The 23,365-nt window shown below is 46.2% G+C and overlaps 1 protein-coding gene across 1 annotated transcript in view; it reads left to right on the forward strand.

The window, feature by feature from the left end:
* Positions 1-2,857: 2,857 nt before the first annotated feature.
* Positions 2,858-23,365, forward strand: part of PHF12 (PHD finger protein 12) — a 67,462-nt gene continuing 46,954 nt past the window's right edge. The window contains exons 1-2 of the mRNA XM_073565486.1: positions 2,858-3,521; positions 5,496-5,677. Coding sequence (XP_073421587.1) covers positions 3,468-3,521; positions 5,496-5,677 — 236 coding nt within the window. The 5' untranslated portion in view covers positions 2,858-3,467. The remainder of the gene's footprint in view (positions 3,522-5,495; positions 5,678-23,365) is intronic.

The raw sequence follows: 23,365 nt of genomic DNA on the forward strand, positions 1-23,365 counted from the left end.
ATTCAAAATGAGACATCTAGCCATGGACAAAAGTGTTAGCACCCTTGAAATTGTTCCAGGAATTGAAGTATTTCTCCCAGAAAATTATTGCAATTACACATTTCGTTATACACATATTTATTTCCTTTGCGTGTATTGGGACAATACAGAAAAAAGGCAAATTGGACAGACATTATTTCACACAAAACCCCAAAAATGGGCCAGACAAAATTGTTGACACCCTCAAAATTAATATTTGCTGCACACCCTTTGGAATAAATAACTGCAATCAATCGCTTCCAAGAGCTGTCAACAAGCTTCTTACACTTCTAAATTGGAATTTTGGACCACTCTTCTTTTCCAAACTGCTTCAGGTCTCTCATATTTGAAGGGCGCCTTCTCCCAACAGCAATATTAAGATCTTTTCACAGGTGTTCAATGGGATTTAGATCCAGACTCATTGCTGGACACTTCAGAACTCTCCAGCGCTTTGTTTCCATCCATTTCTGAGTGAAACTTGAAGTATGTTTGGGGTCATTGTCCTTTTGGAGACCCATGACCTAGGATGCAAACCCAGCTTCCTGACACTGGGCACTACATTGAGACCCAAATCCTTTGGTAATCTTCAGATTTAATGATGCCTTGCACACAATCAAGGCACCCAGTGCCAGAGGCTGCAAAACCACTCCATAACATCTTTGAACCTCCACAATATTTGACTGTAGGTACTGTGTTCTTTTCTTTTTAGGCCTCATTGCATTTTTGGTAATCAGTATAATGATCTGCTTTGGACAAAGAAACATCAAGATCACTGGAGATGGACTTGTAACCTTGAGATTGTTGATATTTTTCAACAAATTTGGTTCTTAGGTCCTCAGACAGTTCTCTTCTATTTCTGTTCTCCATGCTTAGTGTGGCACACACAGACACACAATGTAAAGATTAAGCCAACTTCTCCCATTTTGATCTGGTTTCAGGTGGGATTTTCATATTGCCCACATCTCTTGAACGAGCATCATATGCTTGAAACAAAGTGGATTACCCAAAATTTTGGAAAGATGCCAACAATTTTGTCTTACCCATTTGGGGATTTTGTGTGAAATGATGTCCAATTTGCTTTTTTTCCTCTTTTATTGTGTTGTTCCAATACACACAAAGGAAATAAACATGTATAACAAAATGTGTAACTGCAAGAAATTTCTGGGAGACATACTTTATTTCCTGGAACAATTTCAAGGGTGCCAACACTTTTGGCCCTGACTATACATATTAATATAATTTATAAAAGAGAGTGAATCCTGACACGCGTTTCACAGACACAGAACTCCAGGGCAGTCCAAGACACAATAGAATTAAATAGCTAATAGCTGACAGTCATAAATGTAATATAAATGAACAGTGCTATAGAGAGCTTAATGGCATTTATGGCATGAACACAGACAGAAGTCATCATTTAATAATACTGTAGGTAAGCCTTATTAATATGTAGGTTGTCAGAGAAATGCAAGAAAATATATAATGGTCATATCATGTATAGTCATGCAAGTGCAAAAAGAGGTAACATGGTGCAGCCTGAAACAGCACCCCGACGCGCGTTTCATGCTAGCTTCTTCCTGGGGGTGTCTAAGAATGAGCTTGTAAGTACTGGGCATGCTCAGACAGCAAGCTGCAAGCAATTAAATTCCCTCCAGTCTCCAATAAATTGCAAAGTTGCTCATTTTTATGTGCCAACACATTGTGAACACAGCCTAAAATGTCTGCGGCAGAAAGAAGCGCCAGTACTCCTCAGGTGAGGCTTTGTAGCCAATCACCATGCTCCAATGCTCATCACGTGATGCTTTACAGCCAATCAGCAAGCCGATACTCATCACATGATGCTTTGCAGCCAATCAGCAAGCTCCAATACTCATCACGTGACACTTTGTAACCAATCAACAAGCTCCAATGCTCATCACATGATGCTTTGCAGCCAATCAGCAAGCGCCAATACTCATCACATGCTTTGCAGCCAATCAGTAAGCGCCAATACTCATCACATGATGCTTTACAGCCAATCAGCAAGTTCCAATTCTCATCACATGATGCTTTGAAGCCAATCAGCAAACACCAATACTCATCACATAATGCTTTGCAGCCAATCAGCAAACTCCAATACCCATCACATGACGTGTTACAGCCAATCAACAAGATCCAATACTTATCACGTGAGGCTTTGTGGGCAATCAGCATGCTCCAATACTCGTCACGTGACGCTTTGCAACCAATCAGCAATGTGCTCTCAGCTGTTCCTCCACATTGTCAGGATGTATACCACTTGGCCGCCTTTGACTGGCTAATTCTCCGCCATTGCTATGTATTACAATGTCCGGCACGCAATGGCAGCCCTGAAGCTTATGGTGCATTGTGTAAGGTCACAGCCCACAAGTCTCTCCCATTGTACGTACACCCCCAGTGCGGCCATATTTGATGCCATCTACTTGGGAGGAGACACTACAAAGAGCTGATTGTCCCGGACACAGGACGTCATCGTTCCGTACATGCCAGCACCAACATGGCCGCCCTCTATTTACATACATATGATGCGCATGCGCAGACAAACCCAAAACATAAACAAAAAGACTCCATGTCTGCGGGAAGGTGAGGCAGAGCGCACGGCGTGTGACGTCCTCACACTCCCCTTCACGGTGTATACAGCGGCTGTACTCGACGCTTCTCTATCTCTGCGCATGCGTACCATTATTGACGCCGCGCCCCCTGCTGTGTCCCGGTTGTGTATGTGCGCCTTGTAACGCACGGCGCATGCGCAGCTCAGTGATGTCACAGGGTATCCCGCCCCTCTCATGGCTGTTCCAAGCGCCTTGCTCTTTTTCCCTAGGCGCATGCGCGAGGTTGGTGACGTAGACGTTGTCTGCCGTCTCACAACCTGTCTATAGCACACCGCGCGTGCGTGAACAACGTGACGTCCGTTGCTCCTATCCTCGCTCTGTAGCGACTCGACGCTCCCCCCTTCTTTTCTCTGTTCCACGCATGCGCATAGGATTGTCTCCCGCGCAGTCACTTTGCGCCAAGTGCGCGGCCGCTGCTGGGGGAGGGGAGACGCACGTAAGCGACCGCGGAAGGAGAGGAGCGCAACAGCTAGCCCGTCACGGAACGGTGTGCCGTCTACGAGCCCCGCCGCCTGCCCTTCTCCCCTGTGAAAAGACGGGGCCAACATGGCCGGAGCCCTGATGCTTCCTGCAGACCGCAGCCAGCGCAGGAGGAGGGACCGGCGAGCAGTCGGCTAGGCCCTGGGTAGGCCTCGTCACATCCCCGGAGCAGGGAGCGCCCCCTCCTCGGACTGTTTCTCCCGAGCCGCCTGCACCTGCAGTGTGCCCGGCCGCCGCCTCCAGGAGCTCCGTTACCTCAGGATCTGATCCCGGGGGAGGCCTCGGTGTCCTCTCCTGCCGGAGCGCTCGTTCTGCAGGCGCCAGGCTGTGCAGTCTCCGGCCATGGAGGCCAAAACCATTGTGTACGACCTGGACACGTCCGGGGGGCTGATGGAGGTAAGCGGCGCCGGTACAGGAGGGAGGGGCGGGCGCCCGGTGCAGGCTCGGCAGCAGCTCGGCCTCCGCCATGATCGCGGGACATGCGCAATGCTGTGTGGCGGTGCTGCCGGCTAGTGCTCGCTGGTGTCAGCCTGCAGTGAGCTGTGCGGCCACCTCTGCCTTCTGCAGGCCTCACCTCCCCGAAGGTGACTTATCCCAGCCAGTGTAAGTGGGCAGACACACAACAACCAATCAGACTGCTGCTCGTATTCTCCCTGGAGCTTCAAATAAATGAAAGCTTCAATCTGATTGGTCAGTTTAGGCATTCCTTCTCTCTTTGTTTTCATAGGTCTGTCCCTGGTGAGCAGCAAAGGCCTTAAAGGGGTTTTCCACTATGTAGGCAACCCCTTCTTAAATACTATAATCCTCATTGTAAAATAAAACCACCGTGTCCTCCTGCACCCAGGCTTACAGGACATTGTTATGCCATGCAGCCAATCGGCTGTCATTAATGGGCTGCAGTGTTCACACCTCCCCCGGATATCGCATCGTTTGTCCAAAGGAAGTGAGAGCACAGCAGCTCAATAAGGGACCGCTGATTGACTCCAGGACTCGTGTGGCATGACAATGTCTAGTAAGCCTCACTAGACCCTCTATGGGGCATTAGAATGGGGGTAATTTAATAAGTTTTTTCCACGTGGTAATATAGTATTGAAGAAAAGGTTTGGCTAGCAGTGGACAACCCCTTTAAGATTGCCATATCCATCACATGAATGTCAGCACAACCTGCCAGGTCTTACTTTTACTGGGGGGGGTGTAGCTGAAAGATCAGTCTGCTCGGTTTCAACATGTCCAATCTCTTTGTTCTGAAGTGTGGTGATCAGCCGCTGCCAGAGTTCTCTGCGAGTGGCTTAATTTTCCTTTTTTTTTCCATTGAGAATACATTAAAGGCCAAGCCTGCTAGTGTATGTAGGGAGGTGCCAGGAATAGCTGGCGTTCATCTGACGGGATATGGCCATACACATTAGAGAGGTCACACAAGCCTGCCTATTTTTGTAGGAGCAGCAGACCAACTAAAGTGTATGGCGGTCTCCTTGGCTGTCGCGTGACAGATTGTCTGGGGGGGTATGAGGATCAGGAGGTCGGGATTCCGTCGTCCGATCCTTTTCCTCTCCCTGGAGATAAGTCTGCTGTACAATGATCCTGGCAGCGGCTCTCATAGAGAACTCAGGAGCACTCGGCCAAGCCCAGAGCTTCTCTGTGGGGGGGGTCGATAGTTTGGCTGACAAATAGCTAATGTGTATGGCCTGCCTAATGCGCCCTTCACATCTGCATAAAGTCTTCTGTTTCCTATAGATGTTTGGAAATGATTGAAATAAAGGACTAACAAATAATGTAACCACATCTGTCGGGTCACGCTGTTCTGCACAGAAAGCAATGGGCTCTGAGATTACAGATAAGGGACTGGGACTTGGCTTTAATATCAGACACCGGCCATGGGGGTGAATGGAGCGGTTAGGGTTTTTGTTTTTTTTTTTTTCCCATTTTGCAGACTGAATCCTTTGCATATACATCTGAATTGTGTTTCAGCAGCATATGAGTATGGGTTTTCTAACAAACTATTCAGATGAAATAGCTGCAGAAACTTCTGTTAACAAATCTGCCACGTTAGAGAATGCGACATCTGATACAACCGCCAACGTGGCTACGGCAAAAGCATACCAACGGAATCGTTGTCCAAAACGTATCAGTAGTAGTAAGGATATGAATGGAAGTGGAGGGGTCCCACTGATTATTGTGGGGTGTGTCTGGTTTAGAATAGAAAATCTGCACGATCTAAGAACTGTCACATAATGGACCTCCTAATGAATGGACACGTCCAGCTCGTCAGATGCCTCATATCACAATGATCCTCCTGATACACGATGTAAAATAGGTCAGAAAATATGTGCTGTTATTAATGCTTTCCACCTTCTCCTGTGCCTACACCAGCAAATCCAAGCTCTGCTGGCACCACCCAAGAGTGAAGAAGGGGAGAAGAAAAGCAGGAGGCCAGAAAAAGAGCCCAGAAGAAGTGGAAGGGCTACAAACCACGACAGCTGCGATAGCTGCAAGGAAGGAGGGGACCTGCTGTGCTGTGACCACTGTCCGGCCGCCTTCCACCTTCAGTGCTGGTAAGAGGCAATAGACTCCCCCCCCCATCATGTGTCTGGTTTTGTAGAGGGTTCCTGATTGCATGTGACATTGCTTTCTGATACAGTGTCGGTGTGGATTGTCATTATTTGGCCTTCCTGCCAGTGTGCTGTCTCCTTGCTGCTGTGATACAGGGTTGCTCAGGTTATTTTGTTTGGTTGCTTTAATGTTATCATTGTATGTACTGTCTTTGCAATAGATGATGGGTATTGGGAGTTATATATCGCTTGTGATTTGCTCATTTTTCTCATGCGATTCTATGTATGAAATGTATTTCCATTGACTGCTTCTGTAGAAACAATACACAGTGCTCTTCCTGCAGTCTCCCACAGGTGGCACTGTTGCTGATTTCCAGTCCCAGTAATGTAAGGCTTTCCTGAGCCTATTGCAGTGAATTTCTGATGAGCCCGGTGTCGTGGCATTGGTATGGTTTTGTAACAGGGCACCGCTGGTAGCTGCTTCTCTTGTTATGTCACTGCCTGGAGAATGATGTTTTGAGCCTTTAGCATAAGTGGAAGTTTCCCAGCCCAGAGTTTACAATGTTTTTAGCTGGTGACACATCACTGTTTTCGTTGCCCTGGGAGAACGTATAATTAGGCCTGTATGAATCTCCTGGTAAAACAAGTGGAGTAGTGCCGGGAAGGATGCCAGCTTTGTCATTCAAGGACGACCTGTATTGTATATGGACGGCCACCCTTTCACGGGGAAATGCTGCCCGGACCCCTTCTTTGCTCTTTGTTATAAGACCGCCATGTTAAATCCTTGTCTCAGGCAGGAAGGAACTTGTACAGGTTTACATGACAAGACGCTGTACACAGTGTCGTATGGGAAGCGTCTGTGTTTTGCCTTCCTGTATGGTAGATGGATGAATAATGTGTTGTGCAATTGTGTAAAATCCCTGAGAACGCAGAGTATAGTGTCATGTTCTGCAACTCTGTAAGGCTCTGTTCACTTTAGGACGGTATGTATTCTGTGACATGCCTATCTTTGCGTCCTGTTTATGCAGCGTTATATAAGGGTATGTTATTGGACTGTGGGAGGAAACCTATAAGGCACATTAGTCTACTATGGTTTACTTGGCTCCATGTAATCCCATGGCCCCGCTTCTTTTTAAGGTTATGTACAAATCATGTACGCTGGGAAAAGTGTCCATAGGGCTACGGTAGCCTGGCAGAAGTAATCGTGTCCATTTAGCCTCCTTTGGACCTATATGAGTTGGCATGTTAGAAAGCTATGGCTCGGTGCAGCAGACAACGCTACAGTAAGGCAGTGCTATACTACGGCAGTGTACTGCACGATAGATTTTTACACTGGGCCCCTGTGTCACTGCATGCCTGAGCCGTGTATTTGCCAGCATTTGCCAGCTGTATGTCAGGGGGTAATAGTATGATGTGGCAATGGGGTAAATGTGCTATTAAATTGGCATTCTGCCGATGTCAGTGATTTGCTACAGTTGTCACTTGTCGCCGTGACATCATCGCTGCAGTATAGTAAACTAATGACGGCACGAGATTTACCGGTAAGTAATGCCTGCTGTTTTCCTACGGTGACCCTGGCCCTTTTTTTTTTTTTTTTTTTTTTTTAATTTTTTTTTTTTTTAATCTATGTATAGATGCACGACTCGTGTTGCTCCACACTACCCCTTCCCAACATGCACGCGGTGTGCAATGTGTTATGAATGTGAGAAGGGGGTAGAGCCACCGCCAGACACTTCTGGGGTTCGTTGTTCCTTTGAGAACAAATGGATCAAGCATGTTGAAATGCTGCTGCCTAATCCTCTCATCCAACATCCTCTTTTTGAGGAAACTTGGGAGTTCACTGTATCCATTAGTCAGTTGACCAGACCCACCAAAATTCATCAGCCTAATGCTAGCCACTGAGAATTTACAGCTTTCAGGAAATGAAGTGTGCATGTTGCGATTTTTTTTTTTTTTTTTTTTTTTTTTTTTTTTTTTTTTTTCTCTCCTTCTTCTCTTCCCTATTGCATGCTTTTACATGTTGGATGAATGCACATTTTTACTTGCACATGCAGGACCACAAACACAAAGGATAATTTTCCAGGACGGTTTCTTTAAGGTAACTGCAGCAAAAATAAAGGACCTCTTCTGGCCGTGTGAGTCTGTACAGACCTCATGCTGCTCCCAGCTAAAGGCTTACTACATCTGTCCCCAGCCTGTGGTTTGCTACAGTGCTTCAGGGGAGGCAATATGTATCGCTGTGTAGTCTGCGCTGCGATTTCTTGGACTTGCCGGCTACCAGCAGGACAAGACCTGTACAAGTTTCCAGCCTGTTTCTATGAGCACAGATGTGATCATAGACTTAATGCAAACAATGATAAGAAATAGTAACACCCTGGTTATTAGAAAGTCGCTGAACTTATTTTTATGCAATGATGAGCAGATCTGACCCCCTATACTTCTACATCTGTTACTAACTGATCCATTCCAGTCGCTGCATAATGATTTTCCTGCCCCTTAGTGTTAATGGGTGAAATATCACCGAATAAAGATTTGTAAAGAATCAGCCAGACTTGTGTGATTGCAGCATATACGGTGTACACAGGTAGCCATTATTTCATTGCCACATTTACTCGGCCTTATCAGCGAGCAGCATGAAGTAGTGACACTGATGTGCTGATTTCAAGGGCCTGTTATCTCTGAGGTTATGGTGGTTCTATAGAAGTTACAGTTTAATCATTGCTGCGTCCTGCCAGCACTGAGAGTCAGGAGTCTGATGTATTACCAAAAGGCGACTACATTCAGGTCCTGTTTGGGCTCATGGGAGCTACGTATGTCATGGCAATGTGAAGCATAGTATATAGCATCGTGCTTACCCTTGCATGTCTCCATCAATAGAAGGTAGTCATCTGCTCTCAGAACCCCTGTGCGTAATTTGGCATATACTTTGCATATTAATTTGGCATATGCGTAATTTTCCATATACATGTATAGAAATGATACAGCCATTTGGGCTAGGAGGATATTGTTACTTGCCTTATGAGCCCTGGGACTAGCTGGTGTTGCTGGGGAAGGCCTTGGCCGGCCTTGTCCTCTGCAGCGCGCTGTTTGCCTTTCATGTATTCCATGTTCTTTGTGCGCCAGGTGGTGTTATATGCCCCATAAATGTCACTCGGCAGCTGTCAATATAGTTGGAGATTAGACCGCAGAGGATCGGCAATGACAGTATTCATATAACACTGATAATGTGGCTTCTGTTGGCCACCTGCACTATTACTACTACTACATCAACTTTTTTATGACATTTGTACTACACTAGCTGAAGATTACGGCGCTGCCCAGGCATAGTAACTAACTGTGGTTAGTTATAGCAAATTATAATTATCCTCCATCCCGTAGTCCCATGCCCATATACCCATCATACATATCCACGATCCCATAGGTCCGTGCCCATATACCCATCATACATATCCTCCATCCCATAGTCGAGTGCCCATATACCCATCACACAGCCTCCATCCCATAGTCCCATGCCCATATACCCATCATACATATTCGCCATCCCATAGTCGAGTGCCCATATACCCATCATACATATCCGCCATCCCATAGTCCCGTGCCCATATACCCATCATACATATCCGCCATCCCATAGTCCCGTGCCCATATACCCATCACACATCCTCCATCCCATAGTCTCGTGCCCATATACCCATCACACATCCTCCATCCCATAGTCTCGTGCCCATATACCCATCACACATCCTCCATCCCATAGTCCCGTGCCCATATACCATCATACATATCCTCCATCCCATAGTCCCGTGCCCATATACCCATCACACATCCTCCATCCCATAGTCCCGTGCCCATATACACATCATACATATCTGCCATCCCATAGTCCCGTGCCCATATACCCATCACACATCCTCCATCTCATAGTCCCGTACCCATATACCTGTCATACATATCCGCCATCCCATAGTCCCTTGCCCATATACCCGTCATACATATCCTCCATCCCATAGTCCAGTGCCCATATACCCATCACACATCCTCCATCCCATAGTCAACCATTATGACATCAGGGGCTTGCTATGATGACATCAGCGTCGCCATGGCAACCATTATGACATCATAATGAGGGGCGGGGCTTGATACGCACACACTGTTTCCCCATTATGCAAATAGGGGCATTATGATAATGAGGGGCGGGGCTTGACACGCACACTTTTTCCCCAGTATGTAGATGGGGGCAAAATTGTTTGGTAAATTGGAATGTGCGGGGTTAAAATTTCGCCTCACAACATAGCTTAGGACGCTCTCGGGGTCCAGACGTGTGACTGTGCCAAATTTTGTGGCTGTAGCTGCGACGGTGCTGATGCCTATCCCGGACATACACACACACACACATACACACTTTGAACTTTATATATTAGATTAGTAATGTTAGCCCGGAAGACCATTCCCCTTTTCACCCAGTATTAGAGAAAATGGGACCTTTTATATCAAATTTCTTTTGGCTATGACTGCCTGTCACCTGAGCATTGTCCAGCCGTGGCAGAGACAGTATGTGGCACATTGATTATGAATGCCACATCGCTGGTGTTTTTCATTGTAGAGAGTTTGGTAAAAATCTGAGTTGTAGGAATTCATAAGAACTGGAGTCCGCAATCTGCGGCACCCCAACTCCTGTGAAACCACAACTGCCAGCATGCCCTGCAGTCAGGACGCGGCTGTGACAAAATGTACACATTAAAGCTAAGTTCAGACAAGTGCCAACTATGGATGTGGCTGGCTCCATGCACTGGCATACAGGCTAATATTGGTCCATGTGCGACTTATTGTGCACCAGGGCTGTGGAGTCCGTAAGCCAAACCTCCGACTACTTAATTTCCCTGACTCCACAACCCGACCTCACTACTGAGTATGTGCATAAAGTGCAGCACAGATTCATCTCCGCTAAAAGCCCAGATCCTGAGATCAGGAACAGAACAGACATTTATAGGATATTTCATAACTTTCCCAAATTATTAGGAAAACATTTACAGCACATTATGCATTGCACTACTGAACCCAATTTATTTGGGAAAGTTGTGAAATAAACTTTCAGTTGAGATGAATCTGTGCTGCACTTTATGTATGTGCTCAGTAATGAGGCAGGGCTTTAGAGTCGGAGGTTTTTCTTACTGACTCCACAAACCCTGACATTAACGACATGTTCTGTTTGTGAAAGACAAAAAGCATACTTGGAAAAATCAGTCATGTGAATGAGGCCTTATACTGAAGGTCTCGCGAGCACCAAGCTTCAAGGGCCTCTCGTGTAGAGATCTGTTGCCCATAAAGAATATAAGGCTATGTGCCCACGTAGCGTTTTATTCCGGACACTAAAAACCGGACTCCTTCCCAGAAATCGAGCGGTTTTTTCCGCGCGATTTCACCGCGATTATGTTCGCGATTTTGCCGCGATTTTCGCGTGCGATATTCAAGCACTTTCCAAGAGATTTGAATCATCGCTTGGAAAGTGATTGACAGGTTGGTCACACTCGTCAAACATAGTATTTGACAAGTGTGACCAGGTTTTTACTATTGAGGCCGCCTATGCGGCATCAATAGTAAAAGATAGAATGTTAAAATGCTAAAAAAAAAAAATAAAAAAAATCGGGGTATATTTACCTTCCGGCGTCCCGCGCTACCATCCCGGGCCACAGCGTTCCCAGTAATGCCTTGCGAGACCTGTGATGACGTTGGTCTTGCGTTGCTATAGCGATCTCGCGAGACCATGTCATCACAGGACCTTGCCGCAAGGCATTACTGGGAATGCAGCGCGTGACGCCGGAAGGTAAATATACCCCGATTTTTTTTCTTCTTTTTTTTTACAGGGGTATGGTACCCAGGGTACCAACCGCACATGAGACGCTTAACTTCGCGCATGGTGGGCATAGCCACATGCGGGAAGTAAGCGATTCTCATGCATTCCTATGGGTGCGGAATCGCGGCAATTCTTTGTGATTCCGCACAAAAGAATGACAATGCTGCGATTTTTTTCCACGATGCGATTCCGCCACGGAAAAAAGCGCAGCATTAGCACAGCATGTGCGGCATGCCTTAGGAATGCATGGGGGGCGTTCTGTACACGATTTTTAACCGTTTTTGCGCCGAAAATCGCGGCAAAAACGCTTAAAAATCGCTACGTGGGCACACAGCCTAATGGTTATATATGTTCTTAATAAGTATAAAGGAACCGCAGCTTATTACATCAAACTTCGGAAGAAAAAAAAAAAGCAGCGCGATATTTTGACTTGCATCTGAGAGTATGTATGTATATACACACACTAAGCAATTGCAGGGGTTTTCAGGTAAGTGAAAATGTTTAAATCTGAAAAAATGTAATCATCCACTAGTTACCCAACCCCCACTACTATTATTCTGCTGCTTCCTTGTCCCCTGCAGCCAGTGATTGCCTGCAGTGGTCACACGTCTGTGCCAAGACGTCATTGCTAGAGCAGGAAGTGTAGAGACCAGGTGGGGAGCAGGGGACTAGTGAAGTGAGTATACTATATATTCTTTTTTTTTTTTTTTTTATTTACCATTCTAAGCCATTTTCCAAACAAATGCAACTACTTCCTGTATTTAAAACTTAGATTTTGATAATGGATATAGCACAGCGTCTGAAGAGAGATGGAACTACATGGCACAGAGGTGCGAAGAGAATCTGTGTGTCATAATGTCCCCATTAAAGAAGTTATTCACTACATTATCATTGATTTCCTTGGGATAGGTCATCAATGTCTGATCGGACCAAGTCCGACACCTAGCACCCCCTGACGATCAGCTGTTCTCGGTGTCGGCTGCCAGCCGGAATTGCTAAATTGCGGAGCTGCCCCATCTTCTGATGGTGGCAGGGTCGTGCACGTCCGTCTCCTATTCAAATCAATGTGTTATTGGTGCTAGGTACAATCGCCGCTGTTTAACAATTTACAGTAGTTGTTGCAGTCAATCACTAGTGGTGGCATTTAGAGGAACCTGTCACTCAATTCATGCTGACCAAACTGCGTGTTGCATGAATCACTCTGGCTGTGTGATTGCAGGCAAGTATATATTTTTTCCTTTGAAGTGCTCCAGATTTCCAAATTTTCTCTGAAAGTTTGAGTAAATCAAGCGAGGTGCAGTCATACAGCCCGACCCTTTTTCATGCTGCATCGAGTGACCAGTTACGGTACCTTTTAAGTAGTTGGACTTGAGGGGCAGTGTGTTTATTCACCCATCACATCTTGTCCCTATAAAAGTCAGATCTTTCAAAATAAAAAAAAATTAGTTATCCCACACAGCAACATTTAAACAATTGCATTTTATGGTCACGCTTTTCAAAAGCAGGGAAAGAAAAGCTCTCAAAAATTCTCACACCTTAAAAAAACAAGACCCAACACAGTTCCATCGATGGGGAGGAAAAATTAAAAAGGCAATGCAAACCAAATTTATTTCTTCTGTTTTTATACAAATTTGTGAATGTTTTTAATCAATTTACCAGCGCTATGAAAAAAAAACAATAAACAATGGAGAAGTTTTTTGTTTTTGTTTTTTTCATGTTAAAAATATCAATACAATGGCTTGCAAAAATATTCAAGCTCTCCCTTAGCATTTTACCTATTTTGTTACATTACAACGTGTTTAAATATTTTCACAATCCGGTTTGTGTGTGATGCATCAGCAACTAAAAAGTTGATGTGAAAAAATATAGGCAGAAATGTAATTTATGGGATCAAATAATTGAACATTTGACATGTTTATATGTATTCACCCCTTTTGCTATGAAGCCCATAAAAATTTCTGGTGCAAGCGATTACCTTCATAAGTCACATGCTCAGGGTTGGGTTGTGAAAAACAAAAAAAAACAAAAATAAAATATCCCAATCTGTTCACGATCCCCCTAAGCAGCATCAAATCTATTATCAAATGGGAAGAACATGGCATCACAACAAACCTGTCAAGAGAGGGCAGCCCACCAAAAATGATAGCCCGGGCAAGGAGGGCATTAATCAGAGAGGCAGCACAGAGACAACAGCGCTGCTGAGTTCCCAAGCTGAGACTGGAGTATCTGTTCATATGATACGACCACAATAAGCCATACACTCCAAAGCCTTTACTTACACACACACACACACACACACACACACACACACACACACACATTGTTAGGCTCATTTTGAGTTTCCAAAAGATGTGGGAGACTCTCCAAATTTATAAAGGAGGGTGCTGTAGTCAGATGAGACCAAAATTGAACTCTATATTTCTGGCACCAAACCAAGACAGCTCATCACCCCAAGAACACCATATCCACAGAGAAACAAGGTGGTGGCAGCAGGGAGAGGAAACATGGTCTGAGTTGAGGGGGAGGAATGGATAGTGCAAAATGCAGGGATATTTGTGATAAAAACCTGTTTGTCATTGATTTGAGACTGGGATGGAGGTTCACCTTCCAACAAGACAATGCCCCAAAGCATACTGGTAAAACAACACTCGAGTGGTTTAAGGGAATTGTGTATATGTTTTACAATCTAACTTAAAGGGAATCTGTTACCTTTTTTTGGCCTATGAGCTGCCGGCATCGACATAAGGAGTTTATCTACAGCATTCTGTAATTCTGGAGGCGGGAGTGGGAGGTTCTGATTATTGAGGATGCTAACCTCAGGTCATCAGCAGAATGGAGGGCGCGGGTAGGGTGGTATACTAAAACAAGGGAGGAGATGTAGGGTGGTGCTGAGCCATGGAGGGCTTTGTGGGTGAGGGTAATAAGTTTATACTGAATTCTGGAGTGGATGGGTAGCCATTGTAATGACTGACACAAGGTAGAGGCATCGGTGTAACGATTGGTGAGGAATATGATCCTGGCTGCAGCATTCAAGACAGATTCGAGAGGGGAGAGTTTGGTAAGAGGGAGACCAATTAGAAGAGAGTTACAATAGTCGAGATGAGAATGATTAAGAGAAACAGTAAGAGTTTTTGCAGAGTCAAAAGTAAGAAAAGGTCGAATTCTAGAAATGTTTTTGAGGTGCAGATGACAAGAGCGAGCCAGTGATCGAATGTGGGGGACAAAGGAAAGCTCAGTCAAGTATGACCCCAAGACCGCGGGCATGTTGCTGGGGAGTAATAGTGGAACCACACACAGAAATGGCAGTGTCGGGTATAGGTACATTAGTAGAGGGAGGAAACACAAGGAGTTCAGTCTTTGACAGGTTCAGTTTCAGATATAGTGAGGACATGATGTTAGACACAGCGTTTAGACAATCGCCGGTGTTTTCTAGAAAGGCAGGCGTGAGGTCAGGAGAGGAAGCGTATAATTGGGTGTCATCAGCATAGAGATGGTACTGGAAACCAAATCTACTGATTGTTTGACCAGTAGGGGCAGTGTACAAGGAGAAGAGGAGGGGGCCTATGACTGATCCTTGAGGAACCCCAACAGTAAGGGTAAGGTGAGAGGAGGAACCGGCAAAAGATACAGTAAAGGAGCGGTCAGAGAGATAGGAGGAGAACCAGGAGAGAACGGTGTCCTTGAGGCCAATGGAACGGAGCATAGTGAGGAGGAGCTTGTGATCCACAGTGTTGAATGCTACAGAGAGATCCAAGAGAATTAGCATGGAGTAATGACCATTTGATTTAGCTGTTAGTAGATCATTAGAGACTTTAGTGAGGGCAGTTTCAGTAGAGTGTAAAGAGCGGAAACCGGATTGGAGAGGGTCGAGAAGAGAGTTATCAGAGAGATAGCGGATCAGACGGGAGTGGACCAGGCGTTCCAGGAGTTTAGAGATGAAGGGAAGATTAGAGACAGGTCTATAGTTAGCGGCACAGTTTTGGTCGAGGGATGGTTTTTTAATTAGTGGATGTATGATGGCATGCTTAAATGAGGAGGGAAAGATACCAGAAGAGATAGAGGTTAAATATTTTAGTTAGGTGAGGGGTGACAGCAGGGGAAAGGGACTGGAGGAGATGTGAATGAAATTGGTCACTGATGCAAAAATGCTAAGGGGGTGAATACTTTCACAAGCCACTGTATATGGTGAAGTGAAGGATGTGTTAACAACAACTCTTCCCACAAATGAAAACAAGCTTTCATACAGCTATGTGGATGGAAAAAGAATGTAAAAGAAAGTAATGACTCTCAGAGAAGCAAAACAACAACTTAACCCCATCCTTGACGGGACAATTTAATCGAAAACTACCCAAAAATGTAGGTACCAATAGTAAATTTCTAGGCACATCCTTGGTAGGAATCATCCAGCCCTGTTTTGGGCTTTATAGTAATGGTTTTACCCATGTGAGAAATCTTTCTGACTCAGTGGACTGTGCATGCCGGATTAATAATTCATTATTCTGTCCACCCGAGTCTTGAAAGGGCACATGGCAAACACTGGCTCTTCTTTTTTGGGTAGGAATTTCTGAAAGGCCACATTGAGAAGAGTGGAGCCCATGTTCCCCTGCGCTCGGCAGAGCTTGAAGCATTTGTATGTAAAGTGTTAATGCAGTTTCCTTGTCTACAAACCACAGGGAGTGGACTCGGCAGACAAACGCATTCCTCGGGGATACAATGCTTATATAATGAAGGTTTATAGGAGACCAGATACTTCCTGTCCTCAGGGCAACTTTATTAACCATAGGTGAGAGAGCCTGGTGACCAACCGTGAAATAAGAGATATTGGGCTGAATTAGGATTACAGGTTATTGCACACTCCTTTCTATAAGGACCCGTTGTGTAGACGTGATGGATTCCGGTATAGGTTTACACTACCTGATCGCAGTAGTCAGATGGCTGCAAGTCTAGTGCTTGCAAACCGATCAGCGGTCCTAGATTAGCCTGGTGTAGTGTAGACAGGCGGACCGCGCTTCATATGTGTACAAAGCAATCCGTAATAGATCATTGTTTGGGCTTAGCCTGTTTGCACTGGACAATGTGCTGATGAGAACAATGATTTTTACGTAAACATATTTTTTTTTTTAAATAAGCACTGGTCTGGGGATGCCCTTTACAAAAAGAGTGGGCAGCCCCATACACAAGATTTTTCTAAACATCATCTATTATCAAAAGTTATCGTAAGTAATTTGTTCCCCACCCCGCCGAAAAAGCCCAGTTTTCTAGACCAAGTTTCTGGTTTATGGCATGCAGAGCGGATCTCACAGAATTCCACAATTACTTTCACAGTGAAAGAGCCAAGATGTCGCTCTCTGCCCTAACCCAGCGGTAGCATCATTAGTTGCCATTCAGTAAGTGCTCAGTAAAGTATGCAGCGCTGCTGGGTTAGCGCAGAGAGCGAGATTTTGCTCTTTCATAGCAATTGTGCAAGGTTGTGGGATCCCACTTTTTGCAAGTTCAACCTTGACTTTTCCTAGAAAGTTGGGCCCTTTTTTAGGATTACTCTTGGACACTCTTGTTAATAGGTGGTATTTAGAAAAATCAGCAGTCAGGGGAAGCCCTTAGGAATTCTTTAAAGTTCATTTTGCCCAATGAATGAGCATTTTGCGTGTTCGTCAGGTGATCGGTTGCCGCCTTACACTTACCAATTGGAAACTATTATTCCTAAAGTATCTCATGCACTATAGTTGGACAGTGTAAGTGCTCTCTTAAGGTACTGTCACACTAAGCGATATCGCTAGCAATATCGCTATAACTTGTGACGTTATAGCGATAATGCTAGCGATATAGCTGTGTCTGATACTTGCCTCCGACCGCTCCCCCGCTGGTTATCACTGATCGCGCGAGAACGTTCAGGACCGCTTCTCGTCGTCAGCTTCCTGCGGCGCTTCCTGTGGAGAGACAAGCGTGGACGCGGGCGGGAGGACGCAGGATCGCCTCGTCTGACAGGTAAGTAGCGACCCCCGTCCCCAGCGATGTCGCTGGTGAGATCTGCCTGTGTGGCAGCTCACTAGCGACCACTTAGCGATGTACCAGCGATCCTGACAGCGACATATCGCTGGTCGGGATCGCTGGTACATCGCTAAGTGTGACAGTACCTTTAGGGTATGTAATCTTTATGAAATTGGTGGGGGTCTTTCTTTCTAAATTTCCATCACCGTGTGCTCTTTTATTTTAGGTACCATTGTTTATTTTGTGGTCGCTGTGTTCAGTGTTGCAGCTCGGTCCCAGTCACTTGAATAGGACTGAGCTGTAGAAAGCCGTAATACCCTAAATTGACAGTAGATGAAAAAGGCTCATCGGTGAGGATGACCAGCGTCGTGTTCTCACCCTGAAGAATAGGCCATCAATATTAACAGTCTTCAGGTACACATGATATTATCTTGTTGGTGAATGCTGGGGCAGTGGACCCTCGCTGATTTCCAGAATGAAGACTCCATAGAGCTCAGACTCCTTGGGGATTTCTGCTTTGGTCATCTGACAACATTGTAGACAACCTGTCATTCAGATCAATAGCTGTTTGTTGTCAGATTTTAAGTCACAGAAAGCTATAAGCAAAACAAAGACTTCAGACTGTATAGGGCCCTTTGTTCTGAGATAGACTCCATCAATATGCTCTTCTGATTAATCATAGAAACACGTCATAGATTTCCCCTGTAGAGTTTCAGGCCATGTAATTTTGTGGTTTTGTTGTTTTTATATTTTTCAGTATCTTTCACACTGTACATGAGGATGTTTTCCTGATGTACACCTCCAATGGATGGTATGGTATCGGCATATGCTCCTGTTGTTCAGAAACTCAAAATTGTGGGAATATTTTGTAGGATGCCTCTACTTGGAATACTACCAGAGGAAAAAAAGTATCCTAGTCTGACATAGGGCAACCGTTGGATGAATGTGGGCCAATTGATAGTTTGACGTGTTCGCCTGGATCTGACTGGTGCATATGGCAAGCAGATACAACAATATGCAATATAGTCCATAGTTACTAGACCTCCTCCATTCACAAGACCATCAGATTCATATGTCCCGTTACTCGCGACGTTGCCACCTCTCAGGACATTGTGCTGTCATCAGTAAGACTCTGGAAACCAGACCTTCTGAGAGGTTATGAGTGGAGCTGTGCTCTGGTGGGCTTGTCTCAGGCATGCAAGGTCTATATCTAATATATAAAGCTCAATGTGGGCGTGTATATGTATGTATGTGTGTATGTCCGGGATTGGCATCCGCACCGTCGCAGCTACTGCCACAAAATTTGGCACAGTCACATGTCTGGACCCCGAGAGTGTCCTAAGCTATGTTGTGAGGCGAAATTTTAACCCCGCACGTTCCAATTCACCAAACAATTTTGCCCCTATCTACATAATGGGGAAAAAGTGTGTATCAAGCCCCGCCCCTCATTATGATGTCAAAATGGTTGCCATGGCGACGCTGATGTCATCATAGGTTGCAAGCCCCGCCGCTCATTATGATGTCATAATGGTTGACTATGGGATGCAGGATATGTGATGGGTATATGGGCACTGGACTATGGGATGGAGGGTATGTATGACAGGTATATGGGCACGGGACTATGGGATGGAGGATGGGTATATGGGCATGGGACTATGGGATTGAGGATGTGTGATGGGTATATGGGCACTCGACTATGGGGTGGAGGATATGTATGATGGGTATATGAGCACGGGCCTATGGGATGGAGGATATGTATGACTAGATTATGGCCCGATGCTATCGCATCGGGAGGATGCGATAGCATCACACCTCTTGCCATGTTAACCCTCAACACACACACTCCTCAACACACACTCCTCTCACCTTTCACCATCTCCACTCACTCTTTCACTCCACATACGACCCCTTCTCTCACTCCGTCTCTCATACTCACGCCGTCATCGCCGCTGCTCCACGATCCCCGACATCATCTTCCGCCGGCGCCATCCTGGATCCAGACGTTGTCCACGCCGGCGACATGTTCTTGCGGCGACGCCATCTTGAGTATCGTGAAATCCTGCGATAGTCAAGATAGCGTCGCCGGAAGAACATGTCGCCGGCGTGGACGACGCCGGGATCCAAAATGGCGTTGGCGAAATCTCGCGAGTTTTCGCCGACGCCATTTTGGATCCCGACATCCTCGCCGGCGACATGTTCTTGCGGTGACGCCATCTTGACTATCGCGGGATTTCGCCGATCCAAAATGGCGTCGCCGCAAGAACATGTCGCCGGCGTGGACGACATCGGGATCCAAAATGGCGTCGGCGTAATCTCGCGAGATTTCGCCGACGCCATCTTTTTGGATCCCGAGTCGTCCACGCCAGCGACATGTTCTTGCGGCGACGCCATCTTGAATCTCGCGGGATTTCACGAAATCCAAGATGGCGTCGCCGCAAGAACATGTCGGCGGCCTGGAGAACGTCTGGATCCAGGATCGCGGCGGCAGAGGAAGATGTCGGGGCAGCGACGATGACGGTGTGAGTATGAGAAACGGAGTGAGAGAAAGGAACGTATGTGGAGTGAAAGTGAGTGGAGGTGAAAGGTGAGAGGAGTGTGTGTTGAGGCGGTGTGGTGTGTTGAGGGTTAACATGTGCGTGTGTGTGGTGACGTCACCGGTTACAACTGGACGGAAGTTGTTACAACCGGAAGCTGCTTAGGGCATTTATTATTATAGATGATGAGGAAGAAGCCGTCTGTTGTTGGCGGTGATGGCGTGTAGAGGCTTCTTCAGCCAATGTAATAGATTTAGAGTTAGGGGATTCGTGTGTGAGACGACGGCGTTTATAAGCCTTAATCTTGTCAAGTCGATGCTGTTTTTCCTCAGGAGTCTCATTAGCACGGCGTTGTTTTTGTCGTAGTGCTAAAGCTGCTTTCCTTTCACTGGCATTGGCATACTGTGCATCGGTATTGAATGGTGGTATTGATAGGGCAGAAACAGATTGCTGATTAGTTATGTCAGTGAACGGCATATGGGATGAAGTGTAGCAGTAAATTGTTCCACATGCTGATGTGGAAGCATCCTGTTGTGAGTCTAATAATAATGATGAGGAAGAGGCCGTCTGTTGTCGGCGGTGACGGCGTGCAGAGGCTTCTTCAGCCAATCTTATAGATTTAGAGTTAGGGGATTCGTGTGTGAGGCGACGGCGTTTATAAGCCTTAATCTTCTCAAGGCGATGGTGTTTTTCCTCAGGAGTCTCATTAGCACGGCGTTGTTTTTGTCGTAGTGCTAAAGCTGCTTTCCTTTCACTGGCATTGGCATACTTTTTGTTATGACTCATGTTGGCACAGGTAAAGGAGTCTATTTGGCAGTTATCTGGCAGTGAAGAAGGCGTCCTGGAGTATTGTAGAGTAAACAGATACTAATTGACCCTGTAATTGCCCAGCAGTAGTTATGAAGTGGTAGTGGCAAATTGGCCCTGCAGTTAGACACCGGCAGAGGAGCAAGGCAGCAGTAGTTATGGCGGTAGAGGCAAATTGGCCCTGTAATTAGACACCGGCAGAGGAGCAAGGCAGCAGTAGTTATGGCGGTAGAGGCAAATTGGCCCTGTAATTAGACACCGGCAGAGGAGCAAGGCAGCAATAGTTATGGCGGTAGAGGCAAATTGGCCCTGTAATTAGACACAGGCAGTGAACAGTCAGAGGAGCAAGGCAGCAGTACTTATGGCGGTAGAGGCAAATTGGCCCTGTAATTAGACACCGGCAGAGGAGCAAGGCAGCAGTAGTTATGGCGGTATAGGCAAATTGGCCCTGTAATTAGACACCAGCAGAGGAGCAATGCAGCTGTAGTTATGGCGGTAGAGGCAAATTGATCCTGTAATTAGACACCGGCAGAGGAGCAAGGCAGCAGTAGTTATGGCGGTAGAGGCAAATTGTTCCTGTAATTAGACACCGGCAGAGGAGCAAGGCAGCAGTAGTTATGGCGGTAGAGGCAAATTGATCCTGTAATTAGACACCAGCAGAGGAGCAATGCAGCAGTAGTTATGGCGGTAGAGGCAAATTGTTCCTGTAATTAGACACCGGCAGAGGAGCAAGGCAGCAGTAGTTATGGCGGTAGAGGCAAATTAGCCCTGTAATTAGACACCGGCAGAGGAGCAAGGCAGCAGTAGTTATGGCGGTAGAGGCAAATTGTTCCTGTAATTAGACACCGGCAGAGGAGCAATGCAGCTGTAGTTATGGCGGTAGAGGCAAATTGATCCTGTAATTAGACACCAGCAGAGGAGCAATGCAGCAGTAGTTATGGTGGTAGAGGCAAATTGTTCCTGTAATTAGACACCGGCAGAGGAGCAAGGCAGCAGTAGTTATGGCGGTAGAGGCAAATTAGCCCTGTAATTAGACACCGGCAGAGGAGCAATGCAGCAGTAGTTATGGCGGTAGAGGCAAATTAGCCCTGTAATTAAACACCGGCAGAGGAGCAAGGCAGCAGTAGTTATGGCGGTATAGGCAAATTGGCCCTGTAATTAGACACCAGCAGAGGAGCAAGGCAGCAGTAGTTATGGCGGTAGAGGCAAATTGATCCTGTAATTAGACACCGGCAGAGGAGCAATGCAGCAGTAGTTATGGCGGTAGAGGCAAATTAGCCCTGTAATTAGACACCGGCAGAGGAGCAATGCAGCAGTAGTTATGGCGGTAGAGGCAAATTGTTCCTGTAATTAGACACCGGCAGAGGAGCAAGGCAGCAGTAGTTATGGCGGTAGAGGCAAATTAGCCCTGTAATTAGACACCAGCAGAGGAGCAAGGCAGCAGTAGTTATGGCGGTAGAGGCAAATTGATCCTGTAATTAGACACCGGCAGAGGAGCAATGCAGCAGTAGTTATGGCGGTAGAGGCAAATTAGCCCTGTAATTAAACACCGGCAGAGGAGCAAGGCAGCAGTAGTTATGGCGGTATAGGCAAATTGGCCCTGTAATTAGACACCAGCAGAGGAGCAAGGCAGCAGTAGTTATGGCGGTAGAGGCAAATTGTTCCTGTAATTAGACACCGGCAGAGGAGCAATGCAGCTGTAGTTATGGCGGTAGAGGCAAATTGATCCTGTAATTAGACACCAGCAGAGGAGCAATGCAGCAGTAGTTATGGCGGTAGAGGCAAATTGTTCCTGTAATTAGACACCGGCAGAGGAGCAAGGCAGCAGTAGTTATGGCGGTAGAGGCAAATTAGCCCTGTAATTAGACACCAGCAGAGGAGCAAGGCAGCAGTAGTTATGGCGGTAGAGGCAAATTGATCCTGTAATTAGACACCGGCAGAGGAGCAATGCAGCAGTAGTTATGGCGGTAGAGGCAAATTAGCCCTGTAATTAGACACCGGCAGAGGAGCAATGCAGCAGTAGTTATGGCGGTAGAGGCAAATTAGCCCTGTAATTAGACACCGGCAGAGTAGCAAGGTAGCAATAGTTATGGCAGTAGAGGCAAATTGGCCCTGTAATTAGACACCGGCAGAGGAGCAAGGCAGCAGTAGTTATGGCGGTATAGGCAAATTGGCCCTGTAATTAGACACCAGCAGAGGAGCAATGCAGCTGTAGTTATGGCGGTAGAGGCAAATTGATCCTGTAATTAGACACCGGCAGAGGAGCAAGGCAGCAGTAGTTATGGCGGTAGAGGCAAATTGTTCCTGTAATTAGACACCGGCAGAGGAGCAAGGCAGCAGTAGTTATGGCGGTAGAGGCAAATTGATCCTGTAATTAGACACCAGCAGAGGAGCAATGCAGCAGTAGTTATGGCGGTAGAGGCAAATTGTTCCTGTAATTAGACACCGGCAGAGGAGCAAGGCAGCAGTAGTTATGGCGGTATAGGCAAATTAGCCCTGTAATTAAAC

The sequence above is a fragment of the Dendrobates tinctorius genome, unplaced genomic scaffold, assembly GCF_039654945.1.
Source record: "Dendrobates tinctorius isolate UK_male_01 unplaced genomic scaffold, ASM3965494v1 ptg000016l, whole genome shotgun sequence".
Taxonomy (NCBI): domain Eukaryota; kingdom Metazoa; phylum Chordata; class Amphibia; order Anura; family Dendrobatidae; genus Dendrobates; species Dendrobates tinctorius.